At 36.7% G+C, this 26,786-nt stretch overlaps 5 protein-coding genes across 5 annotated transcripts; 4 read left to right on the forward strand and 1 right to left on the reverse strand.

Annotated features, from left to right (window-relative positions):
• Window positions 1-1,475: 1,475 nt before the first annotated feature.
• LOC146002110 (uncharacterized) lies at window positions 1,476-6,212 on the reverse strand. The gene is made up of 2 exons (XM_083139828.1): window positions 6,129-6,212; window positions 1,476-2,240 (listed from the first exon to the last, which is right to left on the reverse strand). The coding sequence occupies exons 1-2, from the start codon at window positions 6,138-6,140 to the stop codon at window positions 1,623-1,625; spliced, it is 630 nt and encodes a 209-aa protein (XP_082995954.1). The 5' UTR covers window positions 6,141-6,212; the 3' UTR covers window positions 1,476-1,622.
• Window positions 6,213-8,135: 1,923 nt separating this feature from the next.
• LOC146002283 (protein CFDP2-like) lies at window positions 8,136-8,789 on the forward strand. Its single transcript, XM_083139992.1, has one exon. The coding sequence runs from the start codon at window positions 8,136-8,138 to the stop codon at window positions 8,787-8,789; it is 654 nt and encodes a 217-aa protein (XP_082996118.1).
• Window positions 8,790-8,875: 86 nt separating this feature from the next.
• Window positions 8,876-9,355, forward strand: LOC146002285 (uncharacterized). The gene has a single exon (XM_083139993.1). The coding sequence runs from the start codon at window positions 8,876-8,878 to the stop codon at window positions 9,353-9,355; it is 480 nt and encodes a 159-aa protein (XP_082996119.1).
• Window positions 9,356-13,123: 3,768 nt separating this feature from the next.
• LOC146002581 (trypsin-1-like) lies at window positions 13,124-14,161 on the forward strand. The gene has a single exon (XM_083140520.1). It carries the CDS (start codon window positions 13,264-13,266, stop codon window positions 14,140-14,142), a length of 879 nt encoding a protein of 292 aa, XP_082996646.1. The 5' UTR covers window positions 13,124-13,263; the 3' UTR covers window positions 14,143-14,161.
• Window positions 14,162-25,292: 11,131 nt separating this feature from the next.
• Window positions 25,293-26,786, forward strand: LOC146002111 (chymotrypsin B-like). The gene has a single exon (XM_083139829.1). It carries the CDS (start codon window positions 25,423-25,425, stop codon window positions 26,431-26,433), a length of 1,011 nt encoding a protein of 336 aa, XP_082995955.1. The 5' UTR covers window positions 25,293-25,422; the 3' UTR covers window positions 26,434-26,786.

The raw sequence follows: 26,786 nt of genomic DNA on the forward strand, positions 1-26,786 counted from the left end.
CTCAGGTTGTGTGAAATCAGATAAGGATATGCTTACGTAAACCTTACCAACTTGCATTCGCAATTACACTCCTTATTAGAAACAAAATTGTAGTAAGTTCATAATTGTTCTTCACTACATAAATTACCACATTCACATTTTTTAAATCACTTCCATTATCCCCCCAACATTCATAATAATATATCTTACCTCACAACCCACAATCAAATGTTTTAAGGTTAGTCCATAACCATAAAAGACTACCCAATTGAACAAAACAAATTACGTCATCACAGACAATTAACATTTTAAACATATCAAACACCTAAAATGATACAATAAGTGGGTGCATATCAAAGTGTTCCCGGACTTTTGTTACACGCTGTATAGGCTAATCGGGACTGGACCTACATTTTCAGTGGTATTTAACCCAGTGGGCAATGTGCCTCCACTTGGTATCGATCCTCGATTACAAGGAGACGACGTTACCACTACACCACTTGGGAGCTCCGACTACAACTTTTGAGTGAATACCCTAATAAATTGTTTCTTCTATTCTTGTATTTCGATATTAGAGGAGTTTCAAGTTCAATTTTAAAGCGTATATCAGTGAAAGAGTGGTTGCATGGCTCGAAGTTAAAAGTTTTATGATGGAATCTTGGGTAGAAGAAGGAACTTCCACTGGGTTAGCTCCCTCATGTATCTAATATTTTCACCAATCTTGTCGTGACTTTTAATTGGTAAGGCGGAAAAGCCACAAGAACTAAGAAAAATACGATATCCGTGAAGAAAGTGTTTCATGCTAGATTCAATCAGTGTCAGAGAGGATTCTTGTTCTTTTGTTCTTGAGACATATTGTTGATTGTCAGTTTCTAACACTTTTGATTCACTGTAACAATTAACATAAATAATGATAAATGAAATTGATGAAGGGACGCTAAGGAAGCAAACCCAAGTTTAGACCAGGAGTCGAACCCGGACCCTTTAGTTTCGAGACCATAAGTACACATTTTAACTCATTCTGTCACCGAGGCTGCATGGTCTTTAATTGAAGGGTGGTGAAAAAAGTAATTCTGAAAGAGCCAGATACAGAAAAATTATATTATTAAGTATATTTTTAATTTGATCAAATATTGATGTTCCTTTTTGATAGGTGTTCATTAATGGGAAAATAAATATTTCCTGTCCTTCCGCCATCATGTAATTTACAGTAATATAATTTAATTTGCTTATCTTGGAAGAAGAAACTCCAAATTCCGTTGTAGAGATTCATTGCCAATTATTATTATTAACTCCATTTAAATATTGTTTTCAAGATAGATTAAGAGACTTTATTAATTTTTCTTGTTTTTTGTATTAGAATGTATTTGTATTCTGGTTTAATTAATGACTAAAATATTCAACTAAGACAGATTAATATTTTTTGCACATCTATTTTTAAAAAACGGAACTGCACGTCATTGTTCGTACAAAGGCAACATAATTAAAACAAAACATTCACTATTTTAATATTTTTTTATGTAATCATAACTTTCTTAAATATTTGTACAACAAAATGTATCAACATATTTGATATAACGAATATAATGCTTTTAGTATTTGAAAATATTTATTTATATAAATATTATGCACCATGGCACCTCTTAACGACCGAAACCACCAGCTCCTCCTCCTCCTCCTCCGATGCCACCAGCTCCTCCCAGACCTCCAATGCCTCCTCCACCAAGTCCTCCAAATCCTCCTCCAATGCTGTTAAGGCCTGCTCCTCCAAGTCCACCCAGTCCTCCTAGACCAAACTTCCCTATTCCAGATCCACCAAAACCTCCCAGACTGCCTCCACCGATGCCGCCGAATCCTCCTAGGCCTCCCAGTCCACCTCCGAAACCACCTGCTCCTCCTCCAAGTCCACCAAGTCCTGAACCGATGCCTCCAAAACCACCAAATAGTCCAGGTCCTCCAAATCCTCCAAAACCTCCTTTGCCGATGCCTCCTGCTCCTCCTCCAAGTCCTCCTAAACCGCCTCCAATGCCACCTAGGCCGCCTCCAATGCCACCAAGCCCTCCTCCAATTCCACCATATCCTCCGCCAATTCCACCATATCCTCCGCCAAGTCCACCGTATCCTCCTCCAATTCCGCCGATTCCTTTTCCTAGACCGATTCCACCTATCCCTTTCCCTAATCCAATTCCACCTCCTCCAATCTGGGCCATTGTATTCCCTATGATTGTTGTAATTATAAGGACTACCGCCAAGCTTTGTATCTGTGGATTGAGAGATTATAGCATCAAAATATTGAAAATAGAAAAGGTTAGAATTTTAAAAATATATTATTAATAAAATGGTGTAGACTTTCAATTTTTGAAACTCTACATCATTAAAAGTATGTAGCTGAGTTGCAACCAAACGTAGTTACAGCAATACACTCATTTTGGAGTTAATGAAGAATGGGCTTTGCACCACCTTTGGCGTATAATTATACCATATACTGTCAAACTACACCAACCATGGAGGCTTTTAACACTCCATTAAATACTGTGTTACATTAATTAGCGTGTTGCACCACTTTGGAGGTAACCGAGTTGCACATTTTTTTAGTGTAGTATAACATATCAGCCTTACAAAATGAAATTAATACTACTACTACTAGATACCAAGAAGTGATCTACATAGTAAAACGAAGTTAATAATAGGCCATTAGGGAAAACTAATAATTCAAATCTATAGTGTGAATGAAGAGACATGGAGTCACAACATAATCACTTCAAAACTAATTACCTTTCAAAGGGCAACATCATTATAGGTATGGTTGTTTAACATGTATTTATGAAACGCTTCAACTGTTTCAGCAATCACATGAATCTCGGACAAATCATTTACAAGAAATAAAATGTTGACCTCTGCCACTTTTAAAAAACATTTCAGGGTTTATACCAGTGTTACAAGAATGACATCATTAGTAGCGTTACCGTCCTTACGTGGAAACACTTAGACACGCTCAGTGGTACCTAACATTATCACCTTGTACCCAAGGACTTCATTGTACTTTTCCCGCCAAATGAAATTTAACCGTTACATATACTCTACCTTAGCATAGAGTAAAACAAGAAGTTAATGTTTGGAATGAATTCGTATCTTTAAGATAAGTAGAAATACAATTTTGGTGTATCACTGAGGGGAAGTCCAGATTTTTATACATGGTGGCTTTAGACTAACAACATCGTGAGCAATCTGTAATACTACAATTTATAGGCGAAAGTTGCCCAAATTGCACCAGTTTTCAAATATATGAGCATAGCTGCAAAACAAGTGACGTTTTCGATATACTAGCTCGTTAAGGGAACTTTAACCTTTCTTCACGTGTCTTAGGAAAATTTTATTCCAATTGAAAGTACCAGAAAACTATGAAATTCCAAACTCTTGAAAGCGGTGCGATTTAGGCAACTGGTCTCCTAAATCGCACAATAGGGAGCCCAAATTGCACCGCTGCTTAAAACGTTTAGAAATAGCATGTTTCAAAGGCTCAAAGACTGTAAAATATAGTGACAGGTTTACTACTAACAGTACGAGTATTCATTTAGAGCCACACTTATTCCATACATATGTAATATATCAGATCTTCAGTGTAAGAAATTAAAATTGGCAAATGATAAACAAGTAAACGTATTCTCGACATTAATTTTGGAGGTGGAAAAAGTAAACATAAGTAACATTTGACTGAAGTTTATTTGCAAACATCACGAAGGAGAAATGCAGTTCCTCGTTTGAGAGGCCAAAACACGAATCGTGTACCCATTTCAAGTCCCTACCACACTGCCTAAGCATATCACAATGCGAATGCGGTTAAAATTAATCAAACAGAATTGACAAATGTGACAAATAACTAAAGTTTAAACATATAACTCTCTCGTCTCCTATATCCTTATGAAAAGGTGCATAATATAGCATGAAGGACAGGTGTTTCCTTCAAATGATCATTCAAAGCCTATCACTTCACCAACAGCTACGACTGCCATGCGTTGTTCTTGGGGATGCCTGAGGTTCCATATACAACCGATAGATTTGATCAATGTTCAGTACATTGGTTTTTAGGCAGTGGTGCAAATTAGTAACAGGTGCGATTTAAGCAACTTTCCCCTGTGTAAATTTTAGGTCAGATGCCACTCGCTTCAAGGGGGCCGCGCTAGATACAAATAATTGTGTAAGGATTTTTACGAGTTTACAGGACGCTGGTGCTACCAATTAAGTAACTAATCTGATATGGTGTATTCGTGGATCATCTTGACTAACATAAAATTATCCAAAGTTACGTACATCATATTCTAAACAAATCTGTCTATCACATGAAAATTGTGTTCAAATATTTATGTAAGAGAGTTAATATGTATTGTTCGTTTACTTATAGAAGTAAATCATAATGTGAAATATTATTTTATGTGAAACCATGAAAATTCACTACAGTGTAAAAATCCAATGACAACTTTGAAACAAACAATTATGTTGTCTGATATGGTTAACTGTTGCCACTTTTATAGTTAAAGTATTAGTTTGTAATTAAATATATTGAACTAATAGCGGATAGCATGTACGAAAGTAAACATAGAATAAAGGCCATGTAAAATAAATTTTACACACAGGAGATTTTATATTAGAATACAGATACCAATAGGAAGACCACAAGAGGCATAAACGTGTAGATTTTTATCGTTACAACCTATAATAGCCCAATTGAACGTTCAGTTTATAATATCGTCACAACCTTAACTTTTACTGGGAATTGAACCCTCGGGGTTTGGATTACATGACATGTGTTTCAATGCCTCCAATTACGCGACCATATTTTAACTATATATTTTCAATTTCATGAAAAATAAAGATAAAGAAGTAGATGGTTTCCTCTGAAAGCAAGTGCCATATGACTTTGCAGAAACTAAAAAACCGAGTACATTCTGACAACAAATCATGTTACCTGACGTCACAATGCTAAAACTTTCTCAGTATTGTGGCAGATAATAGTAGGGCTAGAGGCTTCGAAGTACTAGTAAATAATAATATTTTTAACATAATGAATATTTAACCTCGTATAAATACAGACAAAACCGACAACTTCACTATAGAATTGACACATTCGCACTGATTATGTTAATTATGTAAGAGTATAAGTGCTTCATTGGTACAATACTATTAGATTTTTTTGTTTGTTTATTTATCATATTACGGAGAACTTCCAGGGAAAAATGCAGGCTCGACCAAGACTCGAACCCGGGTGTCTGGGCCTAATTTTGAGAGGCCAGAATCAAACTGGGCCTAATTTTGAGAGGGGGAGAATCAAACTGGGCCTAATGTTGAGAGGGGGAGAATGAAACTGGGCCTAATTTTGAGAGGCCAGAATCAAACTGGGCCTAATTTTGAGAGGGGGAGAATCAAACTGGGCCTAATTTTGAGAGGGGGAGAATGAAACTTGGCCTAATTTTGAGAGGGGGAGAATCAATCTGGGCCTAATTTTGAGGGGACAGAATCAAACTGGGCCTAATTTTGAGAGGGGGAGAATGAAACTGGGCCTAATTTTGAGAGGGGGAGAATCAAACTGGGCCTAATTTTGAGAGGGGGAGAATCAATCTGGGCCTAATTTTGAGGGGACAGAATCAAACTGGGCCTAATTTTGAGAGGGGGAGAATGAAACTGGGCCTAATTTTGAGAGGGGGAGAATCAAACTGGGCCTAATTTTGAGAGACCAGAATCAAACCTGGGGCTTAACTTTGGGGGAAGACTCAAAAAGTTTTCCATCCCATAAAAACGGAGTCGAGTATTATTTGCTAATTAACTGTGATGTTTGCGAAATTACAAATATTACTCTCTGTTACTTTGCTTCTCAAGGAGTCCCGGGTTCGAGGCAGATAGTGGTTCGGATCCCACTTTAAACTGTAGGTCCAGTACCGATTAGCCTTACTGTGCATAAAGTGGACTTAAAACACCAAATCAATCCAAACTTTGCTCCTCAGGTACCCTAACTTGTAAATTTTAATAATCCCGAAACTTTTGAGGGGGCAAACTCCCCCCCTTTCCCCGCCAAGTTACTCCTATGGAAGTAGTGAAAACAAAATGAATTTCAGCTTTTAACTAACAGTGTGTACTCAATTAATAATACTTACCAATGCAGTCATGTTTGCCAGTGGTAAGTTATAACAAGCTAGAAACAGAAGTAAATTGAATGTCACAGTGAGTGACGATAGCAGACACCTATATATTCCCTCTGAAGCTTTCTAAAGCCTCCCAGTTCCAATACGGCACACAGGTCGTTAGAAATTCCCACGATCCGGCACTAATTGAGACTCTACGACTTGCTATTTTCACACGAAATTCACTTTTAATGTTTATGAATCAGGGTAAGCAGGTTTATGATTTTTGTATATGCTGAAGCGAATAGGGTGTCACGTATGGTGAGGAACCATTTCTGCTGGGAAAACCATTCTCAGGGTCCTCGAAGGTGCTTAGTCACGCACCCCGCAGGCCTTGAAGTGCAAGGAACTGGTGCAGTACTCTTGATAGTTCTAGAGCTTCTATGAGTGCACAATTGAACAATGGATTTTGTGAGGTGAAATTTTTTTCAGGGACGCCGTTAGGTGTGTGTGACGTGTACAGTGGGGCAAATAAATATTGTCAGGTAAACGGTCCATCACATAGTATTCATTCTCTACATTTTTCGTAATTCGAGGTTCAAGAATTGGAACAAATCACTAACAAAGCAATTGACACCCCCCCCCCCCCCTGCACAAGCATCAGTGCAATTCTATTCCTTAAAGGCACTAGAATGTAAGAGAAAAGTTAATGAAAAATGGTGGTGGACAATTGGCGTGGGCTTCTCCGACGGCGTTGTGGGACGCCTTGTAATCAAGGGGTCCTGAGTTCTATACCCGGTGGAGACACATAGTGGTTCGGATCCCTATTAGCCTTACTGTGCAATAAAGTGGACTTAAATCATGAATTCAATCAATCATGCAATCAAATTTACTTAGTAATATTTATGCATTTCGCTGTACCACCGCACAAGAACTACTGCTCTGATATATAGGGTAATTCCGGGAGATATGGACCAGAGGGTGTGATTGACCAGTTCGTTATTTCTGAAACTAACTGCTAGGATACACCGGTGGCGATGTTGCCTCGTAATGGAGAAAATTCTTGACACACTGTATTGTCTTGGTGTTCATTGAGCAATTATTTTAACCAATATACTGCCTAAATTGAAATCAGGTTGGTCAAAGTGTTTTCACTGTTTACATGGAATGGTATTATGCACGTTATCTAATAATATTTGTGAACCAGCGTATCATACAAAGTGAAAATGATAACAGTTAATCGTTGTTCTGTGTCGTAGCGTTGCTGCCACCAACGGTGCCATCATGGCTGCCTGGTCCATCTCTCCCGGACATTTGGGAGAGTTGGACCACGACGCCACGGGAGAGATTGACCATTTGGTATATGTGTAAGAAGTCAGTTTCTGGTAAATTATTGATAACTGGGTATTTTTATGAATGGTACTTTGGTAATCCAATCTATCTAAAGTGTTTTGTTTTAATAAGAGACAGTAATATTAAGGACGTATTTAGGGGGGTCCAGGGGGTCCGGACCCACCGAAAGATTTATCAAGTATTAAAATTAAATAATGAAAAATTTATTCGTTTAGCCGTTGTTATATAATTTCCCCAGGGCGAGCCTCAGCTACTGGGCGGGTCGCAGGTGGCGGATAGCGAATGGCCCTCAGATATGGGGGTTAGCTGCGAATAAGGGGAAACCCGAATAAGCAGTCCCGGACCGAGGCAAACTGCTGCCTTGCAGTGAGAGGGAGAAACCTCAAAGGCTAAGGGAAGAAACCCTAAAAGAAAATCTAGCAGGCCGAGGGCTATAAGGAGGCAGCCCCTCCCACAAGGCTTTGGAACTAGGGCTGATAACCCGAGTGTCCGAGATGAAATTATTAAAAGAAACTACAGAGGAGAAACCGGACTGATTAAACTGTTGACGACCAAGAGAGGGAAAAGGATAATGAGAGTGGCAACCTGGAATGTACGTGGACTTGCTGGAAAGGAGTGACAGAGAACAAGAAGAAAGGAAATGGATATGAACAAATAATAGAACCAAATAGTGGTGAAAGGTTTCTAATGTTTCATTCAGGAGTAGGCAAAGAACAGAGAGCAAAAGGGGGAGTGGCTATAGTAATCTCCGAGGCCTACAGACATTATGTTAAATGCTGGAAATTCATCAATGAAAGAATAATCTTGGTAACTTTAACCTTTAACAGTAGCATAAATGAAGACACTACTTTTATTGCTATATATGCACCAAATGAAGATGATATAGCAGAAGAGAAAGATAGATTTTACGAAGAGCTGCAGAGGACAGTGGATTACACCATGGGAGCTGTCTTTGTATTAGGTGACTTTAATGGTAGAGTTGGAAATAACATAGAAGGAATGGAAGGGCTGCTAGGGAAATGGGGCGATACGCACCAGAATAATAATGGGAGAAGATTACTAGATATGTGTGCAGGAAATGATTTTGTAATTACGAACAGAATGTTCCCACATAAAGAAACACATAGATATACAAGAGAAGTCCCCAGCCGAAAGGAAAAATCTATTATTGACTACATATTGACACAGAGGAAACAGTGGAGATTTATCTTGGATGCAAGAGCATATAGAGGTTACGAGATTGGAAGTGACCACTACTTAGTAATTATGCAATTACAGTACATGTTAATATCAAGACCAATGACCTTGGTGATAACAAATGGAAACCTAAAGAAAGAATAAAGGTATATAAATTGAGAGAAGAAACAAGACAAAAAGATTATCAAGAGGCTGTGAAACAAATGGTGGAAACATTGGAATGGCCCACTATGAGAGAAGATAAACTGGAAGAAATATGGAATTTATATAAAGAGGCAATCTTAGGAGCGGCGGCCGAAATCTGCGGAAAGTCCATCGGAAAGCAACAACAGAGAAGAACAGCATGGTGGACGGAAGAAATAAAAGAAATGGTAAAGGAAAAGAAACAACGGTGGAAAAAATACCTACTCACAAAACATTTAAGTCACTATGAAGCTTATAAACATCAAAGATTAGTAGTGAAGAATATAGTGAAAGATGCAAAACAACAGTCATGGGAAAAATTTGGAGAAGCAATGGAAGGAAACCTACAAAATAACCAAAAGCTGTTCTACAAAGTATTAAAATCGATGCGAACAGAGAAGCAATGTCCTCTTAAGTTCATAAAAGACAAAAGGGTTAACCTCCTCCGAAGTGAAAATGACATTATGGATAGGTGGAAAGAATATTTCCAAGAATTGCTTGGAGGAAATATTGAAATTGGAGAATAGGAGAAAGATCAGACTGAGGAAGAAAAACAGCAACACCAAGAGGAGGGAGAAACTGAAGAAGAAATAACTATGGAGGAGCTAAAAAGAGAAAGTGAATGAAAATGAAACTAAAGAAAATAAATAAAACTAGGCAAAGCTACAGGACATGACCAGATAGCACCCGAGATGCTTAAATTCATGGGCAAAAGTAGTCAAGACATACTACTTAAGATTATTAATCTCATTTGGAAAGCAAAGAAGATACCAGCTGAATGGGAGTGTAGTGTCATTGTGCCAATATTCAAAAAAGGAGACAATAGAGACTGCAAAAACCATCGTGGAATATCGTTATTGAGTGTGCCGGGGAAAGTATATGCGAGGATACTAGAATATAGAATAAGGCAAGTGGTAGAGCCACAGTTAGATGAGGCACAGTGCGGATTCCGACCAGGAAGAAGCACAAAAGACCTCATATTTACCATCAGACAGATCAGTGAAAAACTGATGAGGTATGGAAAAGAGGCACATATGGCTTTCATAGATCTAGAGAAAGCCTTCGACAACATTCCGAGGAATGAAATATGGAAAATACTAAAACAAAGAAATGTTAGCAATCAATTAATTACAGCAACGCAGAGTCTGTATAAGAAATGTAGAAATTATGCCCGCATATGCAATGCAGAGTCTCAAGAGTTTGAGACTATAGTAGGACTTAAAGAAGGATGTATCCTTAGCCCACTCCTCTTTATTACCTTAATGGATGATGTTATTATATCATGCAATGGGAAGGTACAGAAATTCAAGCTGGGGTATAAGTTTTTAAAACCAATATATATAAACCATTGTGCCTTCGCCGATGACATACTAATATTGGGAGATTCCGAAAGAAATTTACAAAAGAACGTGAGAATTTGGAAAAAAGAGTTAAAAAAGAGGGGCATGAAGATAAATGATAAAAAGACTCGGACCATGATGATGGCACGACAGCCAAATATACATCAGATTGCTTTGAATAATGGAGCGACATTAGAACAGACTACAAATTTTAAATACCTCGGGGTTATAGTGCAACAAGATGGCAGAATAGATGGTGAAATTACAGCTCGATCCCAAGCCTCAGGGAGACTCTTTAATGCGCTAAAGAGAAATTTCCTAAATAATACATTAGTGACCAAAACTACGAAAATCCGTGTGTATAAAGTGATATATTTACCTACATTACTTTATGGTAGTGAAACCTGGACATTGACAAATAAACATAGGAGTAAAATACAGGCTTCAGAAATGAGATTTCTACGTAAAATAGAAGGGAAAACAAGAAGAGACGAAATTAGGAATCAGACCATTAGAGCTAGCCTGGGCGTATCACCAGTGCTTGAGAGAATCGAACAGAATCAGTTACGATGGTATGGGCACATACAAAGAATGGAAGACTCCAGAATAGCTAAACAAGCCTTGAATGCAAAGATGCAAGGAGCAAGACCACGCGGGAAACCCAGAAGAACATGGGAAGAAGATGTGAAGGCAGCTGTAGAGGCTAGAGGAGGAGAGTGGAGGAGAGCAAAGGAGCTGGCCCGAGACAGAATCCGATGGAAGACCCTCTGGGAAACCTAAACACCGCAAGGTAGAAGAGGATCGACTAAGTAAGTAAGTAAGTATATAATGTCCTCTGAACTTATTGTAAGACAAGGATTATATTGTGATAATACGGCTTTGAAGTAAAGGAAGGACGTATTTAGGGGGTTCGGACACCCACCTCACCCGAAAGAGTTATTAAATATGAAAATTAAATAATGAAAATATACTCGTTTAGCTTTTGTTGTATAATTTCCTCTGAACTTAATGGAAGACAAGGATTATATTGGGATCATACGGCTTTGAAGTAAAGGAAGGACGTATTTAGAGGGTTCAGGGGTCCGGACCCCCCGAAAGACTTACCAAGTACTAACATTAAGTAATTAAAATATTAGCATGTGTTGCATAATCGATGGTTATTAATTTCCTCTGAACTTTTTAGAAGGCAAGGATTATATTAGGATCATACAGCTCTGAATGACATTACAAAGAAGATTTACGAGTATGTACACTACTACCAAAATAATATGCATAAGATATTAATCAGAAACTTACTTTTCTCCAACTACATGTAACACCATTTTTGTTATCCCATAAATATTCAATTATTCATCTATTTGACATTAATTTCATTGCCAGCGCACTTGTTTTTTATTCCGATCTTAAGTACAGGTAGGCTAAGCTACGTAATGAATATGCGCTGTTATATCTAGCTATATTTTAATACAGTATTTTTACCTATTCGCGTAATAATAATATAATATTAATTCATGTATTGTAATTAGTATTAATTTGATTTAATATAATTATTTTAATTTGAACATTATTATTATTATTATTATTATTATTATTATTATTATTATTATTATTATTATTCCTGAGACACTTGGTTCAGACCCCCCGCCCCGAAACATATTTCTAGATACGTGCCTGAGTAATATGTATATGTAACATTGCCTGGAACATACGCGTGGATATTTATCTGTCTGTGTGTATAATGTGTGTGTTTGTATGTGTCTGTGCTTGTGTATATCGGGGTGTGCTTGTGTGTGTGTATTTATACAATATTAGCGATGAAGACAGGATTTGATGTACTATGTGTCTTAGTTGGCTGCATGATAACTGCACTAAGTTTGAAAATTAATGTGACTTGTGTTGGAAGGAAGACATAAAACTTTAAACTAAAAGAAGTTTGTTCTTATTGGCTACATGAAAACCGCAAAATAATAAAATCAGAAATGCAACTTGTGTGGAAAAAAGGAATCTAAAACTTACAAACCAAAATAATTAAAATTTCAAGAAAATTGTGATCAGATATTTTATTTTGTCACAAAGGTCTATTTTATACGAAAGAATTACCTCAAATATACTATACTGATAAAATAGTGTTTAATACTAATGTATTGTTCCATTCATGCTCTCATTTTCCTAAGGTCCATCTCGCCCATATAGCATGGCCAATCTAGCCCAGAGTGATATAGGATAGATGGACCACTGGCATATGTTTAGTATTTCTATACTTTTCTTCCATCTCTTGTGCGGGAATACAATGTGAGACGAGATTCAAACAATATCTACTTATACGAGGGTAGTCACTTGTATTTCTGTTTGAATTTTCTTGTATCCTGCTAATCACTACGATGAGAAATTAAATAAATAAATAAAATTCATGAAATGATACTAGTGAAGAAACACATGTGCCAACTATACATATATATAGGATACAGCGAGACAATTTCTCTCATTTGAACTTTAAACACATCGCTATTCTTTTCTATCTTAAAAGGTGCATATTACTTCCTCCAAACCTCAGACATACTCCTACATTCATTTCTTGTTTTATAAAAGCCCTTTCATAACCTCATGAGAAATTTGTAAAAATTATCACACAGTTGAAACTGATTTTTCAATAAATTATTTGTATGATTTCAGTACTACAGATTCGAGCATATCTTATCTTTTGCATATCGTATATATATGCTATGGAGTTCTGATTGCAATTTAATAACCAGTTAATGCAAGAGCAACAAATTTAAAGCAATAACGAGACAAGTTTCACATGATGAAATCCACAATGGTTCATTTAAACTGTGCATTTCCGCCATATTTTTATCACCTCGGGTTATGGGTAAGCGATAAATGCGCGCCCTCAAACAAAAGCATAGAGTTTCCAATCTGCTAATTAGAAGTCTATGATTCTAATTGTGACATTTATTCAATTTTAAGTGTCTATTTTTTAAAAATAATAAATGTGCATTATCAATGTATTTCTTTCTTGGGCAGAATGTAAGTTCAGTAAGTAATGTTCATAAACATTATGATGTAATGTGGACTGCGAATGTGTATTATGAAAAATGCTTTTTTGTGCGTTGGCTGCCTTATTTGGTAGTATGTTTGTAAGGATATATTCCGACACTAGAATCGTTGGAGGAAAAGAAGCTAATTTCAAAGAATTTAAATTCGTTGTATCGGTTCGGTTCCAGGAGTATAATTGTGGTGGATTCATTGTGGGTCTGCAATGGGTTGCTACCGCCGGGCATTGTGGCGTGAATGTGAATAGTCGTCAGACTATGACACCATCTGCGTATGTAATAATAGCAGGATCAGCTGACTATTATCCTACTGAATATCAACGGCGAAGTGTTAGTGCTGTGTATGTTCACCAGGACTTCAACCAAGACACCATGTCTCACGATATAGCTCTTTTGAAAGTTAACCAGAGTTTCTATGTTCCTGATGTTGTTGTCGCAAGCCTAGCCACTACGAGTTTTATAACTCATTTTGGTTATGTTAAGAAGTGTCAAGTTGTCGGTTGGGGAAGAGTGTGGGAAGATGGGCCATTGTCAAGCATTTTGTTACAAGCTGATGTTCCGCTTGTAGAAATTAGCGAATGCAGACGGTTTCTTCAAAGAGTGCATAAGGTGCTTGAGGGACCGGATGAAGCCTATCTATGTGCAGGCTACACGGAAGGCGGAATAGATGCTTGTCAGGGCGATTCAGGAGGACCTCTGGTTTGTGGAGGATATGTGGCTGGAATTGTATCGTGGGGGTATGGATGTGCCTTGCCTTATAAACCTGGCGTGTATACAAATATACCGTACTATCAGAACTGGATTAATTATGTAACAATAATGGATAGGTTCGCCTCGATGCAATCAAAATCTTCGGAGTACCCTAGGTGCACGCTAATGTTGATCAGTTCGGCTGTTCTTAACTTATTCAGATGTGTGTGACTGGAGAATAATAGTTAAAATATACCACTCAAATATGAATGTAATTTTTTGAAGCCTCGGTTTTTATACGTTTCCTTATTCTAACTGTGTCCAGATATTGTGATTTGTCCAAACTACGTAAGGGTTGTTCCCAGAGAAAGAGTAAATGGTTCCTCAACCATGTCCAACAAACTTTAAATGTCTGGTAATAAATTTTCCCAAATTTCTACTATCCCTCATTCCCTATTTCAGTATACAACTCATTTACCACATATTACACATAATGCAATACTAACAACTTGATAAAGTGCATCATTTTATTAGGTGTCCCAACAAATATCTAGGTGGAAGTAAGTGGCAAGCTTCTGGTAAGGCACCCAATAGTCCACCTCACTTAGTACATGCCGGTAGCTGGTAGGCAAACGAGGCTCTGGCGTCTGGGCTTACCGTCAATATAATCCTCCGTGTGGCTGTGTTATCCTATGTTTGTTCATCTGCGAACCTTGGCTTTTAATAGGAAGAATATTTTATTCCTCAGAGATAGTATATTTTTAACTCATGAAATGAATGAATGACTTAGTTTTAAAAATTGAGAAAGGCATACTTTAACACAGATATTTTATTTGGTTATTAGTTGTCTGTCCTATTTTTTGTAGTTAAGGGCCATATCCCCAATTTGTGTGACAGACAAATATAGCCTATGTGCTGAAGTGCGCATAATATCAAAATCAATCACTCAATTAAATATGTTGGGCCTCGAAAGAAAAGAAAATGGATAGCTAAGCACCATGTACAGACCAACGCATTTACTTTCCAGATCCGTTACCAAGTCACTAACTTTTATATATATTCATGTAGGTCGAAAATTATATTACAGCATTATTACTCCCACCGTCCCTGAAAAAAGTTTGAAAATTTAGTTTTGAAAATATGCTGAAATTTGAGCATTAAAGACGAAGCTGGCATTTCTTACGCATTACTGAAATTGCAGCCTGTACTTTAGTCACAATAATGATGTTATGGTTTTCCCCCAGTTTTGCATACGCACACATACAACGCATACATATAAAATTACGTCATGACACTTGTAATGACCTGCATTGTCTTGAAGGTATAGCACACAAGCATTTGGTACAGAGGAAAAATGCAGCAAAGGCTACGGAGGAAGCACACAATGGCAGAAAGAGTAGGATACATCCAAATGGACACTCATATTCCAGAATGGCTCAATAACGTGAAGAGATTTCTACTGAAAATAAAGTTTAATCTCATTGTGGTACGTACCTGTAGATGTTAGTTTTAAAGCCCCTCAACTGTGTCAAAGTCTCTACCATCTGTGAGGGCCTCTTTTTTTCAGTTTGAAGAGGGACGAAAGGTCGCTGGTACCTTACAAACTTCCGCCGGAGAACCAACTGCAATCAACTTCGAACATAGATTGCAAATTCAATCGGTAGAAAAGGATTAACAAGATCCACATTTTTAATATTCACGACTGATCTTGGATACTACCTTATTTTGAATCTGTAAACATACACATCTAAACCAATAATGCCAAATACAATGTCACTTAACCTAACTTACAAGCCAAGTTACTTGACAGAACCAAAATGAAGCTCTTACAACTAAGGAACAGCACAAGGTTAATCACTGTGTGATTTGGAGTTTATTGTAAATGTGTTAATGGTTTGGGAATGCACATAACCTGATCCAGCTACTGCTCTTTCGTAAGTGCAATGTATGTTGTTGCTAAGTAGCTTAATGGATTCTTGTGAGTTTTTCTGAGTAGCTCTGTCTCATTCAGTTTTTCACATGCACCTCTTCCTAGATGTCTTGAAAGTATGTGTTTAAACATTTGGTGTGAAAAGCAAAACAGAATTTCAACCTAAGGGAGGAAAAATTTAAGATGGGGTATTTTCAAACATACATGGGCATTCATGATTGGATCAAATCAATGAGGATGATTCTAAATGAAAAAGAAAGTCAACATGTACAACTTAGCCTAAGTTTAGCCTTAGATTTAAGAGCTGCCAAAGTACATTATACATCACGATTCCAATACTAATATGCACAAAGTGAGCTTTAAGAACTTATTATGTTATCTGCCGACAAACTTATGTTGTTGTTGTTGTCGTCTACGGGCAAGATGAGGGTTAAAAAAATGTAAAGATAAGAGACAATACTCTTCACTCAATTTACCACCCCTGTAATCACAAGAAGTAGCAAAAGTAATTTACGAAGAAGTTTCAGTCACGAGACATCTGACTGCGGAGTTTGAACCTATAACTTTCGAATATGGTGGGGTGCCGGGTTCGGTACCTGGTAGAGGCACATAGTGGTTCGGATCCCACTTTAAACTGTAGGTCTAGTCCAAATTAGCCTTACTGTACATAAAGTAGACTTAAAACACCAATTCAATTAATCAATCAAAAATTCGAATATATTGAAATATTTAGTCACATTTGTTCACTATTATGCACACATACTTTTCGGGATTGATCCTACAGTTTTCTCTTGTTTTCGAACACCGGGGAAAGTCCACCTCTCAATCAAGTATCTTAGCGCCAATCTACAAGGCCAAAGCCATAACCTGCAAAATAAATCAGATCAAATATCACTGAAATGTGAAGAAAACGAAATATCCAGCTGAAATTAAAGAACTCCGTTGATTTGAAGAAAATGGCACAATAATAGTACAGTTATAGACCACAGTGAGGCAAACACGCGGTAAGAGGTGCGTGTTCGTCACTGGACATCCTGATTGACTTTTTCTCGTGGATTTCTGAGTCAGTTCAAGTAATTTCTTGTGTGGTATAGTGTATATTTTAACGCAATCCATATTGCAAGCATACTGAGATGAAGGAGAAATTTTTAAGAACAACAAATTATAATTATCTCCTACCAATCAATTAAGCTTGGAGTCTATGACGCTAATAGACAGAAGACATGGTCAGAGAGAGCACTGGGCACTTAAAAAGGAATATGTAATAACCCTTCTCGCCGTCTTATCTACAGCCACCACCTAGGCCTAAAACATACATTTCTGGACACTTCACTGGAAAAGTATTCTATTGTATAGGGAGAAATATTCAACCCTAAGAATGTACAAAATTTGAGAGGTTCCTAACCCTTAATCGACACACCTAAAAATAATTACACTTAAAGACACACCTGGGACCTGTGACCCAGCTTTTTATTTTATATTTTATGTACATAAAATTTGGAATGCACAATATGTACATGTACAAGACATGCTGTCTTAAAATGTGTTTATTTATAGTTGAAACAACAGTATGTTCATATAATACAAAATATATTAACACTGTAACAAATAGATATATTTTGATAAATATATGTATATTATGACAAAATATGCATATATAGAAATGACTGCATATGAAGAATTATCTGCCTCATTCTCTCCAATCTTCATATGTGAGATGCCCTAATGTGATTGTAATTAAATACTAATTATATTAATTATAAAACATAAAAATAAGAAAAATTTCGCAACTAAAGTTCTACCAAATCCACGGATAGAGCGCGTGTATGGTACCTTTCTCGAAATGATTTTTATTTCACTTTTCAAAACAATTTAGGCAACGTATACCACTTTTTTTCCTTAAATACACTAGATAAATAAAATTTGTCAGTCTTACTGCCATATTCAGCTTGTTCTACATCTTCTTATACCTTGGCATATTCACCTATATTACCATCTTCCTCTACGCTTTCCCCTGTATTTCATTCATGTTCACTAACCTCATATTCACTATCCGCGCCACTGATATCCGTCAATATCTGTTAGGGGATCATTGAAGGTCCTGGGGACCCAATGTTAGTTGCTTTTGGCATATTTAGTACCCTCACAACGTTAACCACTCCACTGGCTCGAATAGAACAAAGGGCTAGGAGACTACTGAGCCAGTCACGTCATTGTTGCCAAACGCTTCGTAATGAAAGACAAAATAAATTTCCGCAGGGTCCCCAGAACCCAGGTATGTCGACTAAGGGTTAAATAAATGACTGCTGATATTTGTGTCTCATCTCGAGCACATACAGAACAATACTCATTGATCAGGAGAATATTTGCATTACTAAACTCTAGTTATGTCAAGGGTAAAAACATAATTTAGTTGAAAGACTTAGGTGGGCAGGCCATGTGGCACGAATGGGGAGGAAAGAAGGGTTTAGAGGATTCTTGTTGGGAAACCTGATTGTAAAAGACCAGTAGGAAGGCCAAGACGAAGATGGAGGGATAACGTTGAGATGGACCTAAAGGAAATCGGTAAGGATGGGAAAGATTGGATTGATCCAGTAGCGGCTTCTGCCTATTCGCACATTCTCACATGCACACCCAAATAAATATGAAATGCCATTAATTTTTTTATACTTATTCACTGGACACTATCTCCTTCAAAACATCAAACGTTCCGAAGCCCAATCGCCCCATCGGGTTTGCATTACCAGCGCCAGCCGATGAGATATGTTCGGTCGGAACACAAGTCGCTCTGTGCTCGTTTGCCGCTGTTTGCAGCACGTAAGAAAAGAGAAGAGATTCACTCTTCTAAAACTGAGAATCACTTACGATTAGATTCGTGAAAAAACTTTGAGACATTACATGAATTAGGTATAATCAAGCTGGTTTTTTGCTCTTTTTTATACATCCCCTCCCCTAGGCTAATGATCTTTCCCTAACAAATCACATCATGCGCCTCCCACCAAAATCACGTCATAATTCATTAAATAATTTAATTACGACAATGTGTCTACTGAAAGTAAGGTTTTTCTAATCTAGACTGAACACTATACTTGAAGTGTCCCTCTCCCTTAAACAGGAGTTTCTATCCCCACCAAGACCGTGAATACATTATCCCCCAAAATTGTTTGGATGAATATGTAATAATTGATTTTTAATCATATACAATAGCCTATACTGTCCATATTTTTTTAATTGTTCAGATTTTCGAAATAACGGAAAGCTAGCAATCTCAAATGCAATGAATTAAAAATGCAAATATGTATTTAAGCAGTGTTTTTGTGTTCAGAATAATATCTTAAAAACTCAGAATTTTCGTATTTAACACAAATTATTGCACAACTTAAGATAGAAAATTCAATCTGTGCAAACCAAATAACCTGCTGCAGTTGTCTGTTATCCAAAATTGGCTTGTGCCTGTGTTTCACGAGAGGCACAGAACCCTAGCTATAAATTCTTAAGGCTGGGACGAGAATGTAATAAGTGCCTCCATCAAGGAACTCAGCCCTTTGCGTTGAGCAAGTATAGTTATTTTAGAAATTCACAGTAATAACACAGGGCCGCATAGGTTCTGTTGTTTTTATAATTTTGGGTGTTTTACATGTATTTGAACTTGCTGATGCTGAAACTGGCATTAGTTTTCTCACATCACGCAAGAATTTTTTACAATTCACGATTTATATATGTGGGCTGTGGTATGCACGTTTCAGTGCAATTGAAGTGATTGTCTCTAGATGTCACTGGTACGTTTCAAAATTATTCAACATGTAATGAAGACGAATAAGCTTTAAATACAGAGAAGTTTTGTTTTATTGAAATTAATTAATATGTTTCTTGCCTAAATGCTGAAAATAATACTATGTAAAACATTGATATATCATTTGAAATTAATTTTATATGTAACTGTCAAAAGTCCAAGATTCTCTCGTGTTTTGTTGTGATGTGTCCGGTTTGCTGACTAAGTGAAATTTTCCTTGTCTTTCAACTGATTGGAGGCTATTCATTGACTCGAAGGAAACAAGTTTAAAATTTGTTTTGTTACGTAATGGAAATAAGTTCCCCTCAGTTCCTATTGCTCATTCTGTGTCACTAAAAGAAACCTACAGCAATATGCAACTTGCTCTTAATAAAGTTAAATATGAGAACCATGGTTGGTTGGTGTGTGGTGATCTTAAAGTTTTGAGCATTTTACTTGGACTACAATGTGGATATACGAAAATGCCATGTTACATCTGTAAGTGGGATAGTAGGGCACGAAATTACGACTGGGAAAGAAAATAATGGCCAATACGGAAAACGTTGAACCCAGGTTCAAAGAACATCGTACAAAAACATTTAGTCAGTCCTGAGAAAGTTGTACTTCCCCCTCTTCATATCAAATTAGGGCTGATTAAACAATTTGTGAAGGCACTTAACAAGGAAGGACAACGTTTTCAGTTCATATGCAACAAATTTCCATCCCTGTCGTACGGCAAAGTGAAAGAAGGTGTTTTTGTTGGACCAGACATTAGGAAATTAATGAATGATAAAGACTTTGAGGAAACAATGACTGTAGCTGAAAGAGATGCTTGGATAGAATTTAAAAGTGTAGTGTTGAACTTCTTGGGGAACCACAAAAGTCCTGATTACAGAGAAGTTGTTGAGAATATGTTACTTAAATTTCAAGAGCTGGGTTGTAACATGAATCTCAAATTATATTTTTTGAATTCACACCTTGATAACTTTCCACAAAATCTCAGTGAATTAAGTGAGGAACAAGGCGAACAGTTCCATCAGGACATGAGGGATATGGAGAAGGTATCAAGGACATTGGAGTGTTAGTTAGTATGGCGGCTGACTACTGTTGGGCATTGTACAGAGAAACGCCAGAAGAAAGTCACAAGAAAGTTAGGAAAGCTTACAGAAGAAAGCGTGCTAAACAGAACTGAAAAATTAGTATTGTGTAATAATTTTCTTGTCTGTATATTATATACTGCTATATGACGTTTTCTATATTATATGGGTCTTTTGTGTCTGTTTATATTCATTTTAAAATAAACATGTTGATGCGTTTAGTGTGATAAGCTACTTATTCTGATTGAAGAAAAGAAAAATTATAATAAAACAATATGCAAAATTGGACAAAGCCCAAATTTTGAAATTTGATTTGTAAGAAAACTTTGCGTGATAGAGAAAATCGAATTTCATATTCGTGATCAGCATGGCACAAATAATAAAGTTCACCTATTAAACAAAAAACAACATTAAATTCAATTTAATTTGCGGCCCTGTGTAATTACATTGATTTTATCTTAAATGCAAATTTCACTTGCAAAGTAAATTTACCCTGCCACAATAAGTTAAAAATGGAAATTTTACATTATTTACTTTTTTCTTTGGTCGCAAATATGCAAGGAATTGCCATGAAATACACTTAGTACAACTTTCGCAGCATACAGGGAATCAATAATACAGTAATATTGCTATTAAAAGTGCATCTTCAAAATGATGCATCTGCTTTACATTAAGGAGTATATCAACACTAAACGCTATATTTCAAGAATTCTGTACTACCTCTACTCGATATTAACCAATATCGAGAATATTGTTTGTCATGTAATTCACCTCTAGTAAATTCTTCGTAATCATCTCATCAAAACGCCGAACACGCATCTTTATAACGGAGCAAGAAAATTTTTACTTATATTTCTTTTCAGGCTTGCAAGAATATAAATTTGATACTTTCATGGGATCCTATGATATTTACTCATTTCCAGCTTCTCTTTTTGCACGTTCGGTGCCGAAAACGTGTGGATACCATATCACTAAATATAGTCCTAAAATATTATGTTCGAACTCTCACCACAGAAATCCCTTTACCATCTAAGATTTTACACTTTATCAAGACATTTATGGTGGACCCCCCCCCCTCCCGCCTCAAATGTAATATTAAATCCTCCCACCAAAACCTTAGACTTACAGTTGATACTGAAAAGTAAAGTAGATGGATATTACCTCGTCCTAAATAATAATAATAATAATAATAATAATAATTCTCAGTTCCCACAGCATATTTTTCACAAGTCTCACACGTAATAGTAACACACAATAGTTGAATATACCACCCCCTCCCCGAAATTAACCATCTGTTTCTTTAACTAAAATCCCCGACATGCCTAATCTAAGACTTCAGAATGATATTCAAGAGTTGGATATTTCCGCCCCCGAAACGTTTAATCCTCAATTCCTCACCAGAATTCACGTGTAGGTTTAAGACCAAATGTGTAAGAGTCAGACATTCACCATGACAATACATATTACCCATTACAGTTCCCTTGGAAGCCTGGAAATTTGCTATTTACATAACAAAAATGTTTAGTTGATAACTAATTCAACTTTTGTCCAATGCTGTACTGTCCACGTCAAATTTCCATCATAAAAAGTCCCCCCCCCCCGTGAAAAGAAAAATGGATGGATGCGTCTTCAAACCCACCTGGCGGCACCATTGTCTCTAAATATTTCATTTCATTCATCTAAAGTATTAAATTTGGTACACCTAAGGTGTAAACGTTTCTATATTTATTTTAGAAAAATATATAATGTTCAAATTTATATTATTAGAAGGGGAAAAATCCTCCCAAAAAATTCGATGGCGCACTCTGCGCCATAGTCTCCCAGTCCTGTGGCACCCCTCTATACATGATTATAATTGGATGATAATCGCGAAAGGACAGGCTAGATATTTTTCCATCAAGCATATTACCCCGATAATAGTGCTGCACCCTCAAAAAACACCATTACATAACACTGGGGAACAGTGAAATTGCGGCACAGTGTTTGAGAGCTAATTTAGGTCAATTTCATGCTTCTGAATAATGATATAATAATATATTTCCTGAATTGGCTCTAATTTATGAAATAAATGCAACTAAACCAAAATGGCGGAAACATAAGACATATATATAAATGAACTTCCAACAACAATTTAATATTTCTTTTTGTGATTACAATCATTATTATAAAATTAAATTTATATAGGCCTATGATTATAATAATTAAAAAAATATGTACACAATGAAGTAACAAACTATGTGAAACGTTTTCTATACGATTTCCTGCTGTATTGCTTTTTAGGACAATCCCTTTGTAAACTCCAACAGTAGTCGGCCATCATGTGGCGATCCCACCGTCCCTGGTACCTTTCTTCCATTATCCTTATACCCTGATGGAACCTTTCTCCCTGTTCTTCACTAAAATCACCAAGGTTCTCAGGGAATCTGTCAATGTGGCTATGTAGAAAATGTATCTTCACACTCATATTAGCTCCAAATTTCTCAAAATTTTTCAACATATTTCCAACTATATCGCGGTAGTTTTCTGCTCTGTGATTCCCCAAAAAGTTTTTGACGACGGACACAAAGCTTAGCCAGGCCTCAGATTCGATGTAAGACATGTAAGTTGTAAAATTGGCATAATTTATGAGTGTACGAATTTGTGGTGATCCGTCAAAGATTCCTGCCTTCAATTTTTTCAATACTTAGTCCTGGAAAAGTGTGGCATATATATTTGAAACAATCACCACTTGTATCTAAGGCCTTGACAAACTGTTTTATCAACCCAAGTTTAATATGCAGTGGCGGAAGGATGATTTTGTCCCTATCTATCAACGGTTCATGAATGACATTAGCTTTTCCCACTAATATTTTCCCTTGGGGGCCAAACTTTTATCGTCCAATGCTTTTCTCTAGCACGACTATCCCACAAACATAGGAAACAGGGATACTTTGTGTACCCACTTTGCTGTCCTAGTAAAAAAATCACCATCTTCAAATCCACACACACTAGCCACTTATGTTCAGCATATTCAATTTTTTTCTAAAACCATTTTTATGTTTTGGTATTCTTCCTTAAGGTTTGTTGAGTGTCCGATATATTGCCTAGCAATGCTTCATAAGTTGCCTAGCAACAATTTACAAATAAATAAATAAGTTTATTATGGGAATTTCAGCCCATTATCAAATTTTGATATTACCGAGAAAAGCGTGGAGTAATTTTACCTCCTATATTTTCCATGGTGTGTTTTTTTTATAACTGGAGTCAATTCAACTGAACCAATCATACAATTGGCAATCACAGCTGTTTTATGTGCTGAAACTGTTATTAAACTTTATGCCGCAAAATAAAATCTTTTTTTTGTTCCCCAGTGTAATAATTAATGTAAATTACTATGACTGAAATCAGATTTGTGTGTGGAATATATACATTTAGGTTGACATTCGTTTTCGAAGGGGAAGGTGTGGCCATCCTTGTCCCCCTTTCCAGACGTTCCATGCCCTATATTATTATACTTTCACCTAGAAATTTAGTGCAGAGGAATGTTATCGCTGCTATTAAACGATATTATACTCTTAAAGAAAATCGATTATTTTCAAGCCGATGAAAGTTCAGAGCAACTACGGCGGAAGGTGGTGCAGTGGCGCAACCACAATGGGGCAGTAGGGCATTGCAAAATTTCCCACCCTTGGATGCAAATCAATTCCAGGGGGGGCAAACATTGAAGTAAAAGAATGCAAGACTATCACAATCTAAGAGGAGCAGGACAAAAAGATACTCAAGATGGAATTTGTTTTCACACCTATCTTGCATTATTTCTTTCAGAAGGCCAGAAGCAGCTGCAGGGGGGGGGGGTACAGAGGGGCATTTGTCTTATCGACGTCAAGTATTATTCAAATAAAAATACATTTCGTATTTCGCTTGCATTATTTGTTTCAATTAGAGGGTATGCGCACGCCTATGTTCCAGACTATGAGATATGCTAGCCTTTTAATTGAGGATCCTCTACATTCGCCTGGCCAAGTGACTTCAAAAACACAAAGTTTGACATTCAAAACAGGTTTCATATTATCATCTTGTTTAATTTTCATTCTCAAATTCATTAATTTCAGTTTGCTGCAGTTATCATTTACAACTTGTTCTGTTGTAGTTGTAATTAGAAAGGACTTACCCTGTTTTTCTCAATAAGATATTGGTATCATTCCGTTGAAGAATCACGAACACGAAGGAAGTAGCCTAGCCTACCTTTTCATAAAGGTACATAAAATCATGAAATGTCCGCAAATCTTAAGTTGGATTCTTGGCAGAAATAACATAAGTTTCATTTTTATTTCTTATTTTAACTGTTCAGAACAATTGAATGTAGCAATAACAACAGAAGAGACATCTACAAGTATTTTTCAACTTCTGATTCTATATTTGATACATATTTGAATGAATATTTACAGGCATTATAATTTTCATTCTTTTCTAATGATTGCCTGTTACAAAACATGAATTATTTTTGCTTTGTGTAGTGATTCACTATTACGTGTTACTTCATAGTTTTGTAAAGTTGTGACAACATGATATTCTGTGGCTCTGAACTATTCTGTGTTGTTATTTCGTGCTCGTTTGGTAACAATTTGCCTGCAGCAATATAAGGTAATAATTTTGTGTTCGGGAATACTTCAAATTTGAAGTATTTTGTTAGTCTGTAGTTATCTGTACAGATACTTTAACGGAAGTGCAAAATGTTGATCCGTCTAGTTACTCTATTTTCCTGCTTGATAATTGTGTATGGGCAAGTTACTGAAAATGGTGATGAAACTATCGGTATGGAAGAACTTGGTTCCACTATCGGTATGGATGAACTTGGTGCCACTAACGGTATGGATGAACTTGGTGCCACTACCAAGAAACCCTCAATGACAAATACAACTACATTGGACCCTCATGATCCAAATAACCAAGGAGGTACTCCTGCAGATTATATGAGATCAACATTTGTTGTTCTCATAACTTGGGAGAAAGTCATGTGTGCAGGAATACTTGTAGACGATAGATGGGCGCTGACTGCTGCTCATTGCACCGTGTCAAAGACTGGCAAAGAGCAAGATGTCATCTTCTACAGGGTATTTGCAGGAAGGAACCCAAAACTTTCAGACAGAAGGAAACAAATAAGAACTGTAGAAGCAGCGTTCGTTCATCCAAATTATACACGAGGAAGATGTCGATATAATCTGAATGACCTTGCTCTTCTAAAACTGAGCAAACCATTCAGTACACCAGATGTTCAAGTAGGCCTCCTGTCAACGAAGAATTTCTTTCACATCTTTAATGTCGATGAGAAATGCTACATGTTTGGATGGAATCTCAAAGTACTCACTGGATATCCTGAAACGCTTGAAGAATTTCCTTACGCCATCATCAATACGTCTGAATGTAGCAAAACGATAAACAGCGATTTATCGGAGGGAGACGTTGTATGCGTACTTTATCCAGGGAACACGAATCCACTATCCTGCTCAGGGATTATTGGAACTCCTATAATGTGCTCCCATGTGGTGGTGGGAATTCTTGCTGGGTATGGTGACTGCTTAGAGAAGGTATCAATGGGCGTAGGATCGTTCATAGGAGATTACAGACCATGGATGATACAGATTGTTAGCGCAAATTCCTTGTCACCAGCTATAATATCTCCATCTACTGGATTGATTCTAGCAATCATATCTCTAAACCTTGGAAAATTATTCAGTGATTAGCATTTGCTACAAAACCGAAAGGGAAAAATGTTGTTGTTATTGTTTTCGCAAATGTGCATATTTATGCATGGACTCATTTCGGGAATTAAAATTCTTATAGGAAATGTGGCTGTGTGTTTTTTTCGTTTTCTGTTGTAAAAAATTTGATCACAAATTATATGAATGAAAAACGCGTTGTTTATTTTCTAATGCGTATTCCTCTTTAACAATGCATTAATTTATTACCTTGTTCATAATGAAAGTGAAATTTAGATTAATTTCTTCAAGTGAGTAGAAACTGTATCAAAGTAATTATTAATCTTTCAAGATACTTATACAAATATCATGAAAAATACCTTAAAGCAAAAAAAGAT

The sequence above is a fragment of the Lepisma saccharinum genome, chromosome 18 (genome assembly GCF_977018435.1).
Source record: "Lepisma saccharinum chromosome 18, izLepSacc3.1, whole genome shotgun sequence".
Taxonomy (NCBI): domain Eukaryota; kingdom Metazoa; phylum Arthropoda; class Insecta; order Zygentoma; family Lepismatidae; genus Lepisma; species Lepisma saccharinum.